Genomic DNA, 18,033 nt, shown 5'->3' on the forward strand with positions numbered 1-18,033 from the left:
GTGGTTGACATTTCACACTGCCGCGGGTAACAAAGTTAATGCGAGGGTTTTATCAACGGTTGTCGAGAATTTTTACACGACCCCGTCTTCTGCCCATTCTTGCATTTGGATCTGGACGTGTCTGCGGATGTCACGTTCACTGGTGGCTCCAACCTGTTCCATGCCCCAGGCTCCTTTGTTGTAGAAGCATTTTTAATTCGTAAATCTCGGCAGCAGCACACACCTCCCACCCTAGGAAGCAAGATTCCCAGAAACCCCGAGCTTATTCTTTACGTGTGTTTTAAAATAAGCAGGCGGACCGGCAGCCGCGGGCCACCATGGAGTCCCCTGTGCACGCAGGCGAGCCCGCGCCTCTCCCCTGGCGGGGTGGATCCGGGCCCCTCGCCCCCGCTCCGGGGCCAACTTTGGGGAGCGGCGTGTGGGGCAGGTGCGCGGGCCCGGAGCCCCGCGCGTTTTGGGGGCGGGGAGGGGTGGGGTCGGGGGCGCGGGCGCCGAGGCTGGGGCGGCTCTGGGAGACGCCGGCGCGCGAGCCGCCCGCCGCGCAGGCCATGAGTCGCGGCCCCACGGGGTAGGTGGCTCGGGGCTCGGCCCCGGGACCCCGGGAACTCCTCCGGGGCCCGCCGTCCCCGGCCCTCCCCACCCCCACCCCACGACCCCGCCGGCCGGGGCGCCGCGCGGGCAGGGCGGTCCGGCCGCGGCCCCCCGGACCGCCAGCCCCGCTGCCTCCGCGCCTGCCGGCCGCCGTTCGCCGGGGTCGGCGTCGGGGGCCGGGGGCCGGGCCGGGCCGGGCGGCGGCGGCGGCGGCGGCGGCGGCGGGCGGCCGGGAGGGGATCGGGAACAAACAACGGCGGCCATGTTGAGAGGGCATCGGTGCGCTAAACTTCTCGGGCAGGCTGCCGGGCGCGCGCCTCACCGGGGTCCCCTCCCCTGCCCCGCCAGGATGACAGTGAAGTTGGGAGACGGCGGCGGCGGCAGCGGGGAGGACGGGCTCAAGCGGCTGGGCAAGCGGTCGGCCGAGGAGGACTCGCTGGAGGGCGAGGGGCCCGGCGGCGGGGACGCGGCCGAGGAGAGCGGCGGCACAAAGAGGGACGCCAGGACCCCCCGGGACGGCGGCGACGGCCCCCCTGCGCCCGCGGGCGGCCCGCAGGCTCCGTCCCCGCCGCCCGCCTGCCCGCAGGACCAGCACCACTTCCTCCGGTCCAGCGTCAGGCCGCAGAGCAAGAGGCTCAGGAAGGACTCGTCGTGCGCCGGGGGGAGCGGCGGCGCCGGCGGCTCGGGGCCGCGAGGAAAAGGTAGGAGACCCCCGCTCCTCCAGGGTGTGCCCCGGACCCCGGGGGGTGGGGGGGTGGCTCAGAGGGACCCCCGCCCGCGTCCCCGCGCGCGCTGCCGCTCACTTCAGGTGGCACTGGGCAGGGGACGTGCCCCCTTTCTCCTCCCAAGAGGCTGTTGCTCTCCGTGCTGAAACTCCGGGAAGAGGCAGTGAGTATGTGTTCTGGGCAAGTACAATGGGTTCCTGAGTCTGGGGGGGTTTTCCTGGTAGAGCAGCCTCGGTGACCTACACGGTGGGCTCTTTAAACCACAGACAATAGTTGGGAGGGGAAAGGCGAAATACCTACCATGTCTCTTTCCTGGACACGAGCTGGTGGACGTACAACAAAGGAGTGGGCTTTTGAAACTCATATGATGAGCCAAAAGTGACGGATCACAGACTCTGACTTGGGCCCATCGCTCCCTGTCTCCTGTAGTCTAGGCTCAAAAGTGCTGAGGACACGGGGGTGCAGCCCTTAGACTTTCCACCGGGCGCCACGAAAGGCTGTCCCCTGGGGCAGGAGGTAGTGAGAACATCTGCGGCCTGGGACGTACCTACCGTCTGCGGTGTTGGCCCCGTGTTCTGGCCCGATGGACAGGAGTGCAGCTTCGCTAGGGTCCCTTCCAGAACCAGGAGGAGAGCCACGCCGTGGTGCTGCTGCTGCTGTGTTCATTCTCCGTCGTGTACCGCTTTTCTCTGTAAGAGAGCTGCTCTTAACGTCCTTTTCCTTCGAGGCCGAGTCTGCAGCACTTTTACAGGTAGCAAATGGAACAAAGTTCCAATGAGTTTTTCAGGAAAAAAAGCCTTATGTTTAGTTCCTTGGGAAAAGGTAAGTGCAATTTGTTAGACGGACCTGATCATCTTCAGAAGGAAAGATTTCAGAAACCAACGGAGAAAGAACCCACTTTGGAGACGTGTGCCAAATGTGTACGATTCAGCAGAGTTCTGCCTTGTCCTCATCTGAGGAGGCCGGCCTCTGAAATCATCCTGGCCTTACCAAATTTTTGTTTTTGGTAGATTGGGTTTAAGTAAAGTTGTAAGTGTGCGGTAATTTGGCACGTTTCAGAAATTAAACCTTGGGTCACATACGTTTACGTTGGTGTGAGAGTTGTCAGTTAATTAGGAAAACGTTAATTTGCTTTATTTGTTGTGTAAACCAAATAGCTTTTCCGCTCCTGGTTACAGGTGTGTAAGTCAGCTCAGCCCCTGGGATGCCGTCAATGGTTTGTGGCTTCAGAAGCCCTGGTGGAGCTCAGGGCCTTGCCAACTTGGCCCTCTGACCTTTCATCTGCTTGTTTGGCTTCTTGAATCTGCCAGAGAGAGGCGCCCACTCCCCTGAGAAACCAGGCACAGTGGTGGCTGCTCACGTGCGACGGGCCGAGTGAAAGCCCTTGGTCACCTGTAAATGGCCAGCTGTGCGTCAGGTGCCGCGGCGCTCTGGCTTCGGTGTGTGGTTAGACTCACAGCCGTCAGGTGATGAGGGGAGGTTTGCTTTCGTTTGCCCAGAAGAGTGTGGCTCCGACGGAGAAGGGCCCCTGGAGGAGCCTCACATCACATCGGTTCTTGTCCCAGAGTGTGGCTCTGAGTGGCGATCGACTTTTCATTAGGAAAATGGAAGCTTGTCAGGATATGTGCTTCTTGGGAGCTACGTACTTTCTTATTTTAGCAAGCTGATATTTCCTGGAGTGAGAGTAAAGTCAAACCGTAATGGTGGCTTTTAGGAGAGGAGTAGGAAGCATGTCTGCTTTGCTTCACAGGGAAGGTTGAGCCTGGAGTTTCCTGGTGGGGTCTGGTGTTGGCTCCACACTTCACGGTGCCCCGCCATGTGTCTCAGGAACCTCTGCTTGCTTATCATCTCCATTAGCAGCCAGCAAAGGTCAGGTTCTGACTGTGTGCCCCGTAACCTTTGCAGACACTTCTTAGAGGGGCATCTGTCTTACAGATTGTGGAAATCTCCACCTGGGGTGTGGAGCACAGATCCAGGGGGAAATGAACAGTCCTAGCGTTTTTTAGTTTTTTCAAAAAATGAGATTTCCATTCGTCTGGTTGTTGGCGGTTCTTTGGCCGATAGCTTGCAGACAGGCGTGCGAAGCTTGCGGTGAGTGTGGGGGGGACGGTCTTGTGGAGGGAAGGAAGTCCCCCTGGATTGCTGTCTGCAGTGCTGTTTTCTTGCTCTCCAAGAGGACTGTGTTTTGTCAACTTCAACAAACAGTGACTTTCTAGCACGATCCTGCATGAAATTCTTTTTGAATTCTAAAGGTCAGGATTTAGCACCTAGGTGCTGGGCATCTCGTATCTGTTACTTCAGTGTCAAATGGGCGCAGAAACTGAAGTTTGTTGTTTGAATGACGTGCTCTACCTAAGCGGAAGGTAAGCCGCAAACCAAGGATGTGTTTGAGCCTGAAACCCAGAATTCACATATCTGTAAGAACCAGGTCGAGGACACAGAGCTCTCGAGGCTCTTCCGCCTTTGGCCAGTTCGCGATGTGGGTGACTGAGCAAACCTGTCTCTCTCTCGGAGGCTTGGTTTCTTTGTGAACGGAGATAACGCCAGCGTCTGCCTCGGTGCAGTAAATATCACCGCTAAGCCCTGGTGTAAGTCGTTAAGAATCTCCCAACGCCTCTGTTACAGGAAATGTGGATAGTTTTGAGGTTAGGGAGCTAGAGAGGCTGGGCAGGTGGACACGGGCAGGTGTCACCTGTGGGGAGGGGGAGAGAGAGGTCCCAGGAACGCCCGTGAGCTGCTACCCGCCCTGTCGGGCCAGTTGAGGTGGGTGCAGAGTAGACTCTCGCTTTCCACTGCTGCCCTCCCTCTCCCCTGCTCCCTGCCCAAGACCCTTCCTTCCACCCACCTGCGGGCAGGCTGGTCATGAAAGTGCGGGCTCCACAGTTGGGCTGTGTCACCTGGTTTCTCTGTGCTCGTTCTGAGGGAATCAGCAAATCCCTGTGCAGAACTTATGTATGTTTTGCACAAACCGTGGGCTACTCATAGCTTCTAGGTGTTTTTAGAAGACATCATGTGGGCTCTGCCACCCCAGTGGGGTCAGCCTTTGGGAGACGAATACCATACCGGAAAGAGAGGTGAGCCGGCAGTCGGGAGACCCAGGTTCTACCCCCGGAGCTGCTGTGGGGCCGGTTCGGCTGTGGGACAAACGGAGGTCCCTTCAGTGGACCAAACGTTAGGTTCTTTACTTTCCGAATGGGTCGGCTGAGATAGTGGTGAAAGCCACCTTAAGGTAATGTTGAGGGATGAAGGGGTCAGCTTGCAGTCTGGACGTGGGTCCTCTGTGTTTCAAGAGAGCATTCTGGAAGGTAGGTTCCGTGAAGTCGGTGGAGCTCTGTGTGTGTGGGCCTCTGGGAGAGCCCTGCGCAGGGCGTGGTCAGAGTGCGCCCCTCCCCCTGGGGCCTTTCTGTCCATCGGCACTGGCACTTTGCTTCTCATCTGCTCCGGTCGCTCGTGTTGTTGCTTCCCGGGCTCTTGGGTCAGGCCCCAGGCCTGGGATTCTTGTGGCCAGTGTCAGTCGGTAAGTGACGTTTAATAAAACCAGGTGCGGCGGCGGGGCGCCTGGGTGGCTCGGTAGTTTAAGTGTCCACTTTGACTCAGGTCGCGATCTCGTGGTTTGTGAGTTCTGGCCCCGCCTCAGGCTGTCTGCTGACAGCTCAGAGCCTGCTTCGGATCCTCTGTCTCCCTCTCTCTACTCCTCCCCTGCTGGTTCTCCGTGTCTCTCAAACAGATAAATTAAAAAAAAAAAAAATTTCAGTGATGACCGTACGGAGCCCACCGCGGCTGCCTGGGCAGGGATACCAGGCTTTGCCAAGAGCTCTCAGACCTCTTGGGGAGAAGAGGAGGAGGAAGGCGGGGTGTTCCCCCCTGTGCCCCATGTGGTGCGGCACATTGTAGAAGACACGGTAGCCCTGACACACGGTGCTGCTTTGTGACCCCCGACCGCACGTCGGGTCAGGAGACCTGCGTCCCTGGCCACCTCAACTCTGGGCCCTGAGGAAGCTGTGCGGGATAGAGAGGAAAACACCCGTAGCCCAGGGGCTCTCCGTGAAAGACTGAATTCAGGGTCATACAGACTGCACTGGCTTCACGTTGAAGCGGCGGACAGAGAGCATAGGCGAGTAGATAAGGCAACATCCGAGTGTTGGCTGGAAGGTGGAGCTGATTTTCAAACACCTCGCTGGCTGTTAACATCAGAACTACCATTTCTATGGCACCCGCTTGTGGAGTTGCCCTTGGCCCACCGAGGATTCCGTAGGATTTTTGTTTTACGCTGTACACCATGTCTCGTTTTGGGTTACACGAAGTGGTAAAGAGAACAGAGGAAACGCGACAACGAGCTTTGTCGTGGGCGGTGGCGTGCGCAAGCATCTTACCTCGCGTGACCGCAGCGTTAGCGCCGAAGACTGACGTGAGAAAGGCCGAAGAGATTCTCGGGTGTCGTGTTTGCCTGGGGTCTTGAGAGTTACCTGCAGAAAATCTCGTCATTCGCTGAAGAAGGCGTATGTTTCGTGTGCCTTGGAGGGAGACCAGCCCAGGGCGCGTTGAGGTCGAGGCTGGGTGTCGTGTGGAGGCTGGAGACGCGGCAGACGCTGCGGGCGGGGCCCGGGACACGCGCCAGGACCGTGCGGGTCCAGGTCACCTTCGGCTCATGGAAGAGGAAGTCTCGGAGGCGGGGACCCCACGCAGGGGCTCCGACGGCACAGCTGCGGTGTCCCTTGCACTCTGTGGAGACCCGGCAAAGGCCGAGCAGGAGGGAGGCGTCCTGGTGGAGGCGAGCAGCTTGCGGAAGACCGGCGTGCGCCACGTCTGCTGACACGACGCCCTGCCCGGGAATGGCTTTGTTCCCCCTCGTCCTTCCGGCCTTGGTGGCGAGGGCGTCCCCTCAGTCACGGCTGGGCTCTAAGAGTGAGCCTGGCCGCTGTAGTGTCGGACGTGGAGGGCGTGTGCTACGAGGGGCACAGAAGCAGCCCCTGTCTCGACCGTGGCATGTTGTGACCGGAGGCGGCCAGGTGAACGGACCGGCGTGTGTCATGCTCGGCCTCTGAAAGATCCCCGTCCCCTCTCACCACAGACCCAGGCCACGAGGAAGCGTTCCGGTGCCTGGAGACGCGCTTCCGTCCGCGGACACTGGACCGTCTTTCTAGCTGAGGGTGGACGAAGTGCGGGGTGGCCCGCCTGAGTCCCCCTCGAGGGACGTTACGCAGCACCTCGCGGTGCGGGTCTTCTGCCAGTCTCCGCGTTCATACCTTTGGAAGGAGGCTCCCCAGACTCAGAAGGAAACGTCGAGGATAGCGAGTTAGTGCGTCTTCTGTGTCTTACCTGGTCACGTCCCACGGTTTTGTTTTCAGCGGTACACGTGCTCCCCAGTCCTAACTCTTGCCGCTGACTGCCGCGTGAGCTTGGGCATGTCATTGAACCTGTCTGTTCCTTTTTGCGTCGTAGGCTGAGGGAAGGATGTCGAGGTCAAGTTTCCTCTGTCCTGAAATCCGTGGATTTTTCAGCTCGGTGTGTAGTAAAAATACAGAAGCATCTGTGACGCGGGCGTCAGCCACCATGGTGTTGTGTGGCTCGAGGGGAGGATGCCGGGGTTTGGAATAAGAGGCTTGGTTCTAGCTGCCCAGAGGCCTCGGGGCTTTCGTGCTTTTGGAGTCTCGGTCTCCCCGTTTCTGAAATGTGGATAATAACCGCACACTGTGAAGACAGAAAGGAGTAAAGCGTTCGAACGCGCTGTAAAGGTGCCGTAGAAATCCACACTCCTTTCCTGGTCCAAGCAGCTGCACTGTGGTGTGCCTGCCAGGCCACTGTCCCTGTGCCTCAGTGTTCCCATTCGGAAGGCGGGCATCGTCTCCCGTTCCGGTGACGTGAGGGGCGTGAGTGATGGTGCCCTGGACTCCTGCAGAGACGTGGTCCGGGGCGGGGGGAGGGGGGGCACATGCAGGAGGCAGAAGGCCTAGCTCGTCCCGGCGGGGATTGGGCCGCCACAGCCGGCAGACCCTGGCCGCACTTGTGCATTTGTCAGGTGCACGCTCTGGAGGGCAGGCCGTGGCCAGGGTTGATGATTTGGAGACGGGGGAGGAGGCCGTTAAAGTTGTCTCACTCAGGGGTGGCACAGGGCTGGCCTGGGAACGGGGAGAAGCTGGGCGGCCCCTGGGCAGCTGGAGGACTGGGGCACAGAAGCAGGTTGAGAGGGAGGGTGGGCTCTGTTCTGGAGGCACTGGGCTTCGGGGCCTGGCGGGGGGCCTCTGACCTGCTCTCCTGCGGTGCCCCAGCTCTCGTCAAGCGTCCGCTGTGAGGCCCGGTGCCAGGCCTGGGCACAGAAAGGTCAGAGCCTGTTCTTGCCTCCTGCGACCTCGCCGTTGGGATCCTTCTCTTGTACATTTTTTTTCTAGGTTTGTTTGTTTGAGTTTTAAGTGTTTTTATTTATTTCTGAGAGGGAAAGCGTGAGTAGGAGAGGGCAATGAGAGAGGGAGAGAGAGCGAATCCCGAGCTGGCTCCACATCATCAGCACGGAGCCCGACGCGGGGCTTGAACCCACGAACCATGAGATCCTGACCTGAGCCGAAGTCGGAGGCTCAAACCGGCTAAGCCACACGGGGCCCCTCCCTCCAGGTTTCTTGGACGCTGACTTCTCGTCTCTCAGGCTCTCGCTTTCTCTGTGGCCTCGCTTGGGGCGTGGGCCTTGGTCCTCTGCGCGCATCCACTCCCAGCCCTGAGAAAGCCCCCGTACCCAACCTGGTCTTGCTCACGGCGGTCTTCTCTTCCCCCTGCGGCAGCTCCCCTCTGTCCTCGCTGGCTTCCCTCTCCTCCTTCATGCGTCGCTCTTGGCATCTGAATGTTTCTGCACTGGGGGTGGTGTCTCCCGGGGGCCCAGCGTCACGGTCTGCCACAGTGTCTCTGCTCCTGCGTCTTGTTTCTGCCCGCAGCTGAGGGCTTGAATGAGCCGGGATGAGGCGCCCTCCGTCCTCAGCTGGAATTTGGGGGATGGGCCAGACAGCATGTCCTCTCCCGATGAAGCTGTGCGATTCTACTTGACTTTCATGAAGCAGTCGAGGTCTCGACTGATGGTCAGCAAACATTAGAAATGGTTACTTGGCGTGATTTGCTTCGTTTGTTGAACAAGAACGTTCAGACGTTCGCTTTACTCTGCGCTCTGTCCCTGAGGTTCCTTTCTGCTCGGAAGCGCTTCGGTCCTGTTGGCCTTCAGGCTTCGCTCCCCTGGTCTGGAGTCTCCCCGGCACCGTGATCGGGGACCTGTCGCGAGAGCTGGTGGGCTGCCCGCGTCGTAGACCGCAGAGACGCGCGTGTGACTTCCAAGCACACGCAGCCCAGCGCCAGGTGTGGGCTGGCGGAGCCGGCGGCCCGGGTGCACCGATTGGCCTGCCGGGCGGGTCGCTCTTGTTTTGGAAAAAGAGCTAAGCGAGCGTTTCGCCACAGGTTGAAAAGGACTCTGAAATCCTTTGTTGTGGGTGGCGCAGGGGCGATCGGCCAGCCCTTCCTCGGGTCGCTACACCTCAGGAATTACAGGCTCCAGAATCAGCCACGAGTGCCTGGGTTTCAGGGTGTCAGTGCCCTCGCGGGAGAAGCGCCTCCGGCTCTACAGGGCGTGGTGTGAAGCCAGGTGTCCCGGCAGGTGTGCTCGGAGGTCGCCGCCTGTCAGAGACGTCCTGGGGGATGTTGGGTTTGTTCGCTAGGTCACATCTTGGGTTTGGTTTGGTGAGGAATGGACAAAGTCAGATGTGCGTGGCGCACACCCTCAGCCCCCTGGGAGGAGGGAGGACGCCCGGGGGACGGTTCTGTTGTGCGCGTGGGCGGCGCAATGAGTGGCAGGCACACGGGCCGCGCTGGGAAACCCTCACTGTGTCTTCCCCTCCGACAGCGTGCTTGGGACCGTGGGCATCAAGCTCCCGGACACCACGCTGGCACTTCCTGCCACGGTAGAAGTAGTCTGTGCTGTCTCGCACAGGGGCCACTAGCCACTTGGGGACACTGACCGCTAGAAACGTGGCTGGTGTGACCGAGGATATGAGTTTTGTGTTTTATTGAGTTTTCAATAGCGTGTGTATAGGGTCTCTCGTGGTAGCGGCAGTGACTTGGACAGGGCAGCGGTGACGAACGGCGGTTTCTGGGCCCCAGTCTTGTTGGCTTCTGAAGTCCCTGAACTTTGGCACACTTTTCCACGTGAGACAATCCCAGCCATTCTGCGTAGCCGCGTGATCTTTCTGCATGTGTGACAACGCATTCTGCTTTCTGGGGACTGACTCGTGGGGAAAATGCTCCTTATTTCGGCACAGCGACACGGAGCCGCGGTCCGGCAGACCTCTTGGTGCGCAGTGGCCCTGCCTCCCCCCGTCCCTCAGGCCACCCCCACTCCACGCCTCGTGTTTCTCCAGGGTAGTCTTGGCCAGCGGAGATGGATCAGTGGGCTTAAAGTTTTGCACGTCCTGTGCTTTGCTGTGAACGCCCCGTCTTTGCCCCGGATCTGGAGGCACACGCCTGTCGAGGGGGTGAGGCGGGCGTAGCCTCGCCGGGAGGCCCTGCCTGAGCGAGCGGGGAGGCGGCCTCCCTGGACAAGCCTACGATCATCTCACCGGGAAAGCATTTCACGATATTCAGCGTTGGTTTCGCTTTTGCTTTCCCAAGTGCTTTTATCTTTATGGTCTTACTTTACCCCCGTCCCCAGCCGGTGAGAGTTTGCATTGCTCCCCACCGATGGTCCTGCAGGTCCCTGGGGGAGAGTCCGGCTATCGTGGGTGTATGCGGGGGCTTCCCTTCTCTCTGAGGAAGGAGCCAGATAGGTGGGAGGAGTGGGCTAGGTCGTAAACGTGTTCTATCGGTGACCCTTGCCCCTCGCGGATTGCCTGCATTCCCCCGGGAGTGCCGAGCCGTCACACTTCGCCGTGCTCTTCCCGTTCAGTGTGCGTTCCCGGGACTCGTCACTGTTGCTGGCAGAGCACCTGCGGGCTTGTCCGGTCACTCTGGAATGTCAGATTTTGTCGGTGGAAGTTTGAGATCTTTTAAAGGTTCCTTTAAAGGCATCAAGTGATTTGCATTCTGAAGTATGGGTTGTTTCTAAGAGAAGGTGGTATTTCACACATGCTTAAATGTTTTCTTGAGTTTGAATTTCACTGCGTTCGTTTGGAAAGACCAGAATTACTTCACCCCAGACACATCTGAGAAAGAGAGACGCTGTGACATGTGACGTGTGTTTTCAGGTCACGGGGCAAAGGGCGGTCTGCCTCCGGTGGGGACGTTGTGTTCTCTTATTGGGTCCACGGAAACCTCGTTCTGCTTTCGCTCTCCGTAAAAAGATTGGAAGGAGTCAGGTCAGGTCAGCATGAGGTCATCGGTGAACAGCCCCACCGGGCAAGTGATGGGTCCCAGGTGCCGTCCCGTGTGGCGCCACCCTTGACGCGGGTGCCGCGGGGCGTCCCCGAGCCCTGCAGCCTTCAGAACAGATCACTGTATAGTTCTTTCTCTCCAAGGAGCCGACGGTGGCGGATCGTCGTCCGGAAATGGGTCTGGGGCCGCCCCTCCTGCCCCTGCCGCCCCTGCCGGGGGCTCCCGCTCCTCTTCCCGGAACTTGGGGTCATCAGGCGGTGAGAAGGAAGAAGGCAAGAAGGCCCGGCGGCAGTGGGAGTCGTGGAGCACAGAGGACAAGAACACCTTCTTCGAGGGGCTGTATGAGGTGAGCTCTGGGGCCAGGACAGGCGGCACGGCCAGCCTCTCGCCTCTGTCCGCGTTTCCCTGTTTGCCTTTGCCTTGCTAGCCACGTGGCTACCAGATCTCTTAGCTCAGCAGCTCGGTGGGGAGCCCCTGGAGGGCTGCAGGCGTGGGTCCCCGAGACCCATGCCCCGCCATGGACCTCGCCCTTTGTCCTCACCGTGTGACCTTAACAGCCGGTTAAGAGTGAGGTGGTTGTTAGGAAGCGTCTCTGTTGGATTCCTTTCCTTCTCTTCCAAGGGTCTCTCCATTGTCTCAGGAACATTCTCTCCTGAAGAGCACTGTCCTGTCCCTGTGTCTTCCCTGTGCAGTTGAGTGGGCTGACTCGGGAGGCTTGGTCGGTCCCTGACAGGGAGGGACAAGGGGACACTTGGCACATCAGTCAGAGCAGGCAGCTCAACCCTGAGAGATGTCACAGCTGACCTGGGACAGAGTGGAAAGTCCTAAAAATAGAAGCTGCCCCCCCCCCGCCCCCACCCCATTCCCAACCCCAATGTCCAAAGAGAGGCTGCCGTGCTCCCTGCTGTGCTCCCCACTGTGCTCCCTGCCAACCTTTCTCACTTCTCTGTTTTGCTTTCCCAAATATTTGCAACCGTAATGGAATACTCTTTTTACTTTTATTAAAAAATTTTTTTCAACATTTACTTTATTTTTGAGAGAGAGAGCGCGCGCGCGCGCGCATGAGCCGGGGAGGGGCAGAGGGAGAGGGAGACACAGAATCCAAGGCAGGCTCCAGGCTCTGAGCTGTCAGCACAGAGCCCGATGAGGGGCTCAAACCCAGGAACCGTGAGATCATGACCTGAGTCAGCATGGCTCGAACTCATGAACCATGAGATGGTGACCTGAGCCGAAGTTGGACGCTCCGCCGACTGAGCCACCAGGCGCCCCAGACATACCCTCTTTACTAATCTCAAGTACCTTTTCGTGGTACGTTATAGTTTTTTTGCTCGGTATACTGTTAACGCCTAAAAACATTCTACTTCACGTGCGAACAAACCGGCTTGCGTGCTCACTGTTTTTATAAAGGAAGTTTGACTGCGACGCAGCCACACCCATTCACTTGTACGTGGTTTCTGGCCGCTTTTGACTACAGTGACCAAATCGAGCAGTGACAGCAGACACTAGTGGCTTGCAGCACTTCAGTGCTTACCCTCCATCCAACCCTTGCTCTGTTTGACCGTCCTCGTGTTGTTGATTGGGGTGGTTCCTTCCGGATTCTGTGATGAGTAGCGCTGGAGTGAACGTCCGTGTACGTGCGGTATTGTAGGTTGCCTCGTTGGGGTGCGGTGTCACGAGTGGGTTGCTCAGTCAGCGAGCCTGATGCCTTTGTTTTATTTTTTTTTTTAACTTTTTCCGTGTTTGTTTATTTTTGAGAGAGAGAGAGAGAGAGAGACAGAGTGTGAGCAGGGGAGGGGCAGAGAGAGAGAGAGAGACACAGAATCTGAAGCAGGCTCCAGACTCTGAGCTGTCAGACAGAGCCCAACGCAGAGCTCAAAGCCCCGAACCTTGAGATCATGACCTGAGCTGAAGTCGGAGGCTTAACCCCCTGAGCCACCCACGTGCCCGGAGCCTGATTCCTTTAATAGCGAAGTAATGGGAGTGATGGAAAAGTCTTCCCAAGCCTGGCAAACAGGGCTCATGGCAGAAAGGGGCTTTGGAGCTGATACGCCCAAGTGTCCTTGGAGAGATTAGAGCCGCGCGGAGGGAAGACTCCGTGCCGATGGCAGAATATTCCCCTGGCTGCCCTTCTCCCTCCGGGGAGTGCTTCGGTTCTGCTGTCCCTGTTGGAGGAGACCACCGTGTCCATGCCGAGGGACTCAGTCGTCCGGGGAGATCACGGAGTGTGTATTTGAGGCTCGTTCTGCCAGGTGCAGAGTCCCTCACACAGGTCAAGTGTGTTCTTTCCCTCCCCGTGACGGTTTCAGAGCACGGCACGGGCCGGTTTTGTATACTCACGTGCCCAGACTAGGCCTCCCTGAAGTTGTGTGTTAGGTGTAGAAGAGCGGAGGGCCGAGGACTGGCCTTGAATGTGTAGCTGACCCTCACCTGAAACCTTAGCTGCTTTGGTGTGGCCCCTCCTTCCCGGGGGGTGGCAGGGGGTGCAGCTCTGTGGGGGTCTGGCTGCCAGGGTGCAGAACGAGGGCGGAAGATATGCTCGTCTGTTAAAAAGTGCGGGGAGGGTTCCCTGGCAGTGACCCGCCCCACCTGTCTTTGGGTAAATTAGCTCAGTCCCTTGTCGCTGGGCCAGCTTTCTGGTTGTACGTTTTCCGCCAGCGAGGTGTTTGAGATCTCCTGAAATCTTGGATTAACCATAATAGTTGACACTTCTGGTCACTTCATGCTTTCCACAGCTGAGACTGGGTGTCCCACGTATCGTGTGCGTTTGTGCATGAGAGAGAGAGGACGAGTGTGTGCTTTACCACTGAGCTACGTGTCTGACGTGGGCTCGGCAGGACCCTGGTGAGGCCTTGATGCAGGGCTGACGAGCTGGGGTTGGGGGGATGACAGAACGGCTTGGACTGAGGGGCGCGGGGGCCCCTGCGGTGTGTGTCAGTCATTCCTGCCTTTTCCACGCACACGTGGGACTCAGCTGTGCTTCCAGCGACACAGACCCAGCTCGGCACAGAGAGGCACAAGGGACTGAGCAGCTGTCATGACCGAGAGGAATGGGGAGGGGCAGTCTCAAGCCTGACCCGTGCAGGACTCTAGTGATGATGGCACGGAGCCTCTGTCACCCTGTATGTGTGGGGGGTGACATTTCTGTGCTGTCTCCTGTTTCAGACACTTCCCAGAGGCAGGAGTGCCACCCTCGCCGCCCACTAAACTTGGGACGGTTCCGGGAGGGACACAGACGGGCCAGGCCTGTCCCAGACTCTTCCTGTGGCAATGGGTGTGGGCCGTGGCCCCTGTCAGGGAGCTGACGTCACTGTTGTCATCCTTGACGTCATTACCCGCTCGGTGTTGGTTGGTTCTTCACAAAGCCTGTTGCCGACTTCCCGTTTTCCCTTTTCACGTTTGTGACTTCCGCCTCAGTGGCCAGGCTCCCGTGCTTAGTTTCTCCCCGGGTAGCTTGTGGGTACAGGCCCCTGCGGGACAGAGCGCGGGAGCGGTGCCAGGGTGCGAAAAAGCCGCCCCGAAGGGCCGATCTGATTAGGGAGTGTAACAGGAGCTTGAAAAGTTGCAAGTCCATGCTGACAGGCACCCCAGGAACTCGGAAGGCAGCGTCGTCTTAGAACACGGGATGGGGAATCACCAAACCCAGAATCTGGTTCCAGCCCACTGAGAGCGTGTGCCTCGTGGGTTTGGTTCCCGCCGTGCAACGAAGCCGAGAGATGGAGAGGCCGTCTGCACGCGTTCCATTGTGGTTCTGATCAAGGGCTTTGGGGGGGGGGGGTGCTGCAGAGAGCCGGGCGCCCAGAGGAGGGCATCAAAGACGCCTTTTCGTGTTTTACCTGCCGTTGTGTGTGTGTGTGTTTTCAAATTTTTCAATGTTTAGTTTTGAGAGAGAGAGAGAGAGAGACAGAGCATGAGCAGGGGAGGGGCAGAGAGAGGGAGACACAGAATCCAAAGACGGCTCCAGGCTCTGAGCTGTCAGTACAGAGCCTGACGCAGGGCTCGAACTCAAACTGTGAGATCATGACCTGAGCCAAAGTGGGTCACTGAACTAACTTAGCCACACAGGTGCCCAAGCTGTTTTTTTAAACAATGAACGAGTTCTTTTTCAAACTTTCATTTTTCATTAAAAAAAAAATGCTTATTACTTAGAGTGAGAGAGGAAAGCAAGCAGGGAATGGGCAGAGGGCAGAGGGAGAGAGAGAATCCCAAGCAGGCTCCATGATGTCAGCACAGAGCCCAACACGGGGCCCCATCCCACGAACTGTGAGATCATGACCTGAGCCAAAATCACGAGTAAGATTCTTAACCAGCTAAGCTACCCCGATGCCTCTTAACTTTACATTACAAAAAATTTTTTTTTCCACGTTTATATCTGAGAGAGACAGAGTGCGAGTGGGGGAGGTGCAGAGAGAGAGAGACACAGAATTCGAAGCAGGCTCCAGGCTCTGAGCTGTCAGCACAGAGCCTGACGCAGGGCTTGAACTCATGGACTGCGAGATCAGACGCTTAACCAGACTGAGCCACCCAAGCACCCTTTAACTTTGAATTTCAGACTTGGAGGAAGAACTTGCAGAAAGAGGACAGAGAATTCCATATACCTTTCCCGATGTGCACGTAACCTCAGTGGGGCCAGCATGATGAGATTCGACGTGGGACCGTAGCATTTACTGACCCGCAGGTGTTACTAGGTTTAGCTAGTGTTCCCACTGATGTCCGTTCTGGATCAGGGTCTCACTTTGCATTTAGTGGACATGACTCCTGAGCACTCCATTGGGGACCTCCTTCCGGCTCTCAAGACCTGGACCCTTTGAAGACTTATGGTCTGTTAGGTTGTGGAATGCCCCTAGCTCTGGGCTTCTCTGAGCTTTCCTTATGATTAAACACACTTTGCACTTTTGTCAAGGAAGCCACGGGAGTGTGGGCTGTCCTGGGTGCATCCTGTCCGGAATGTGTGAGGTGTTCTGTCCCGTCCTCGTGGTGTGACCCCTGGTGACTGCATTCAGGTGGCACCTGTCAGGTTCTGTGCTGCCTAGTCTTTTTTTTTTTTTTTTTTTTTTTTTACTTTGAGGCTACGTAAATAAATACCCCATTTTTCATTTTTTCCCCACTAACTTTAGCCACTATTGCCACTTCTTATCTGAAATAACCATTGTTACAGCGTTTTTCCATCACGATTTTCTGACTTCATTATTCCTACACTTATTAGTTGGAAATCTTATTCAAGAAAAAGCTCTTTCGTCTCCTCTGTTTAGGTGTGAATTCAGTAATTCCTTTATATGTGGATTCAGGGATAAGTAGGCTAGTCTTTGGGTCACAGTCTATTCACACCACTGATGGTTTTGTTGCCCAGATTGTGGCAGATTTGTCCACTGGGAGCCTCTTCAGGTTGCCTCCTGTGTTCTTCCCCCAAGCTCCTGTGATGCCGTCGACACTTGCATCTGTGCACAGCAAGATATTCCAGCCTCACTGGTACTTTCCCTGCTCCCATCTCTCCAAGAGGCCCTGGTTCCTCTCGGGAAGTGGGATTTAGAAACCAAGATATGGGTGCTGGGGGTGCACAGTGCTGCTGGCATGCTGTCATCTCTGGGCCCTCCCCAGGACTCCTCACTGCCTCAGCTTCGGTGGCATCTGCAGCTCTGGAACAGTGCTGGTGGTGACGGTGTTCTCTGGAGCATCAGTTCCAGTCTGAAATTCTCAGAAATTCTCAGCTTTTGCATGAAGATGTTGAAGGAAGGATGGCCCATAGATGTATTCAGAGCATATTCTGTGGTTCTCTAAGTGTTTATATTTGCGGCCCGTATTTGAGTATAGGATGCATTTTGTTTGACCAGAGCAGTGAGGATGTTTCTGGATGGTTGTATTGTTTTAAGAGGTCAGGTATACAACACTCTGAGCTCCTTCGTCTTTCTGTTCTGTGTTCGCACAATTGTCTTCATGGTGCTGTCTTCTTTCATGGTCTCTAGGGGACTCTGGGCATTAACCTTTTCATCTGAGCCATGAGCATTGTGTCCTCCTGCTCTGGGGTCCTACTCTTTGGTCTCCCGTGCTATGACGGTTTTATCCCTGAGTTTCTATTGCTGCCTTATCCATTATTCCACTTAAGACCTCAGTCTTCACGCACGTCTTTGGGGTTTCAGAAAAACAAAACAAAAAAACCCCTGAGGTTCTGGAGAGGAGAGGCTGAAGCTGATGCCGTGAAGGACACGTGCTTGACCACTGCACGGTCCGTTCGGCTTTCTCCTTTCCTGGGAAGCGTCTGTGCGGTACGGAAGCCTGCCTTGTTGTAAGCTCTGTGCTTTTAACGTGCGCTTAATTTTCTAGCACGGGAAAGACTTTGAAGCCATCCAGAACAACATCGCCCTCAAGTACAAGAAGAAAGGGAAGCCCGCGAGCATGGTGAAGAACAAAGAGCAGGTCCGCCACTTCTACTACCGCACGTGGCACAAGATCACCAAGTACATTGACTTCGATAACGGTGAGTGTGCCGAGGCTTGGCTCGCGGGAGGTGGCAGGTGGGAGGCGCGGCCGGCTCCCGGTCAGAGCTGGTTTCCGGCAAACCCATCAGACACACCGCGGCATGGTTCTCACCCGGCCCTGCTGCCAGGGCTCCCGTGCCTCGCGGTGCTCCGGCTGCTGGTACCTCTGGTGACCGCCGGCCGTTTAGCTGAATGCATTCCTCGTGCTCTGGGCCTGCGTCCCCCACTGGGAGGGGAGGTCACCACAGTGGATGAGGACAGGCGGCCACAGGTGCAGCAGGCCAGAATCGGACCCCCCCACCATGCGCACACACAGCCAACGCCCACCCTTCTCTCCCCGATGGTGGCTCCTTGGGGTGGGGGTTGGGCAGGGCCGGGGTGGAGGGCTAGCTCTCCTGAGGCTCACGTCTGGGTTTGAGGCCAGGCTTGGGTAGCCATGTCTTCAGTTCACCCACCCGGGTCATTCTCCAGTGCAGGTCTGACGTCCCTCTCGGAGCAGCCCCTCTGTCCCCACGGGTCACGCCAGCACTTGATCATTGATTCCACCCTTCTCGACACTGGTCTTCACTTCCACAACCGCTCTTGTAGCTCCGTCCTTCCAGACGTTTGCTTCTATCGACTCCGTTCATTTCTGACCCTTCTGTGTAAACAGTACGAATCCTCACGTGGGACGACCGAGATGGTGGTGGTCATCCCCACTTTGAGCCTTTGCCGTGAGCCCTTTGTGTCAGCCCTTGGGGACTCCCGTGTTGCCGCCTGGGCCCCGCCTGTGGGCCGTTCCCTCGGCACATTGGGGTGTATTTTAGTCACGCGGGAGCCAGCACCACCCAGGGTGACCCATCAGCCCCTCTTCCCTGGCTCCCCCTGGCACCTGGGGTTCCTCCTCTGACCTTAGAAAGGCCCAG

At 57.4% G+C, this 18,033-nt stretch overlaps 1 protein-coding gene across 2 annotated transcripts in view; it reads left to right on the forward strand.

Annotated features, from left to right (window-relative positions):
- CRAMP1 (cramped chromatin regulator homolog 1) overlaps positions 1-18,033 on the forward strand; it is a 57,138-nt gene that overhangs the window by 1,503 nt on the left and 37,602 nt on the right. Inside the window, exons 2-4 of one of the 2 annotated variants that reach the window (XM_027043643.2) lie at positions 940-1,292; positions 10,799-11,001; positions 16,974-17,127. In XM_027043643.2, coding sequence (XP_026899444.2) covers positions 941-1,292; positions 10,799-11,001; positions 16,974-17,127 — 709 coding nt within the window. In that variant the 5' untranslated portion in view covers position 940. Of the gene's footprint in view, positions 1-925; positions 1,293-10,798; positions 11,002-16,973; positions 17,128-18,033 lie in introns of those variants that run through there. The other variant, XM_053213704.1, reaches the window with a different exon arrangement.

This window comes from Acinonyx jubatus, chromosome E3, assembly GCF_027475565.1.
Source record: "Acinonyx jubatus isolate Ajub_Pintada_27869175 chromosome E3, VMU_Ajub_asm_v1.0, whole genome shotgun sequence".
NCBI classification, from domain to species: Eukaryota; Metazoa; Chordata; class Mammalia; order Carnivora; family Felidae; genus Acinonyx; species Acinonyx jubatus.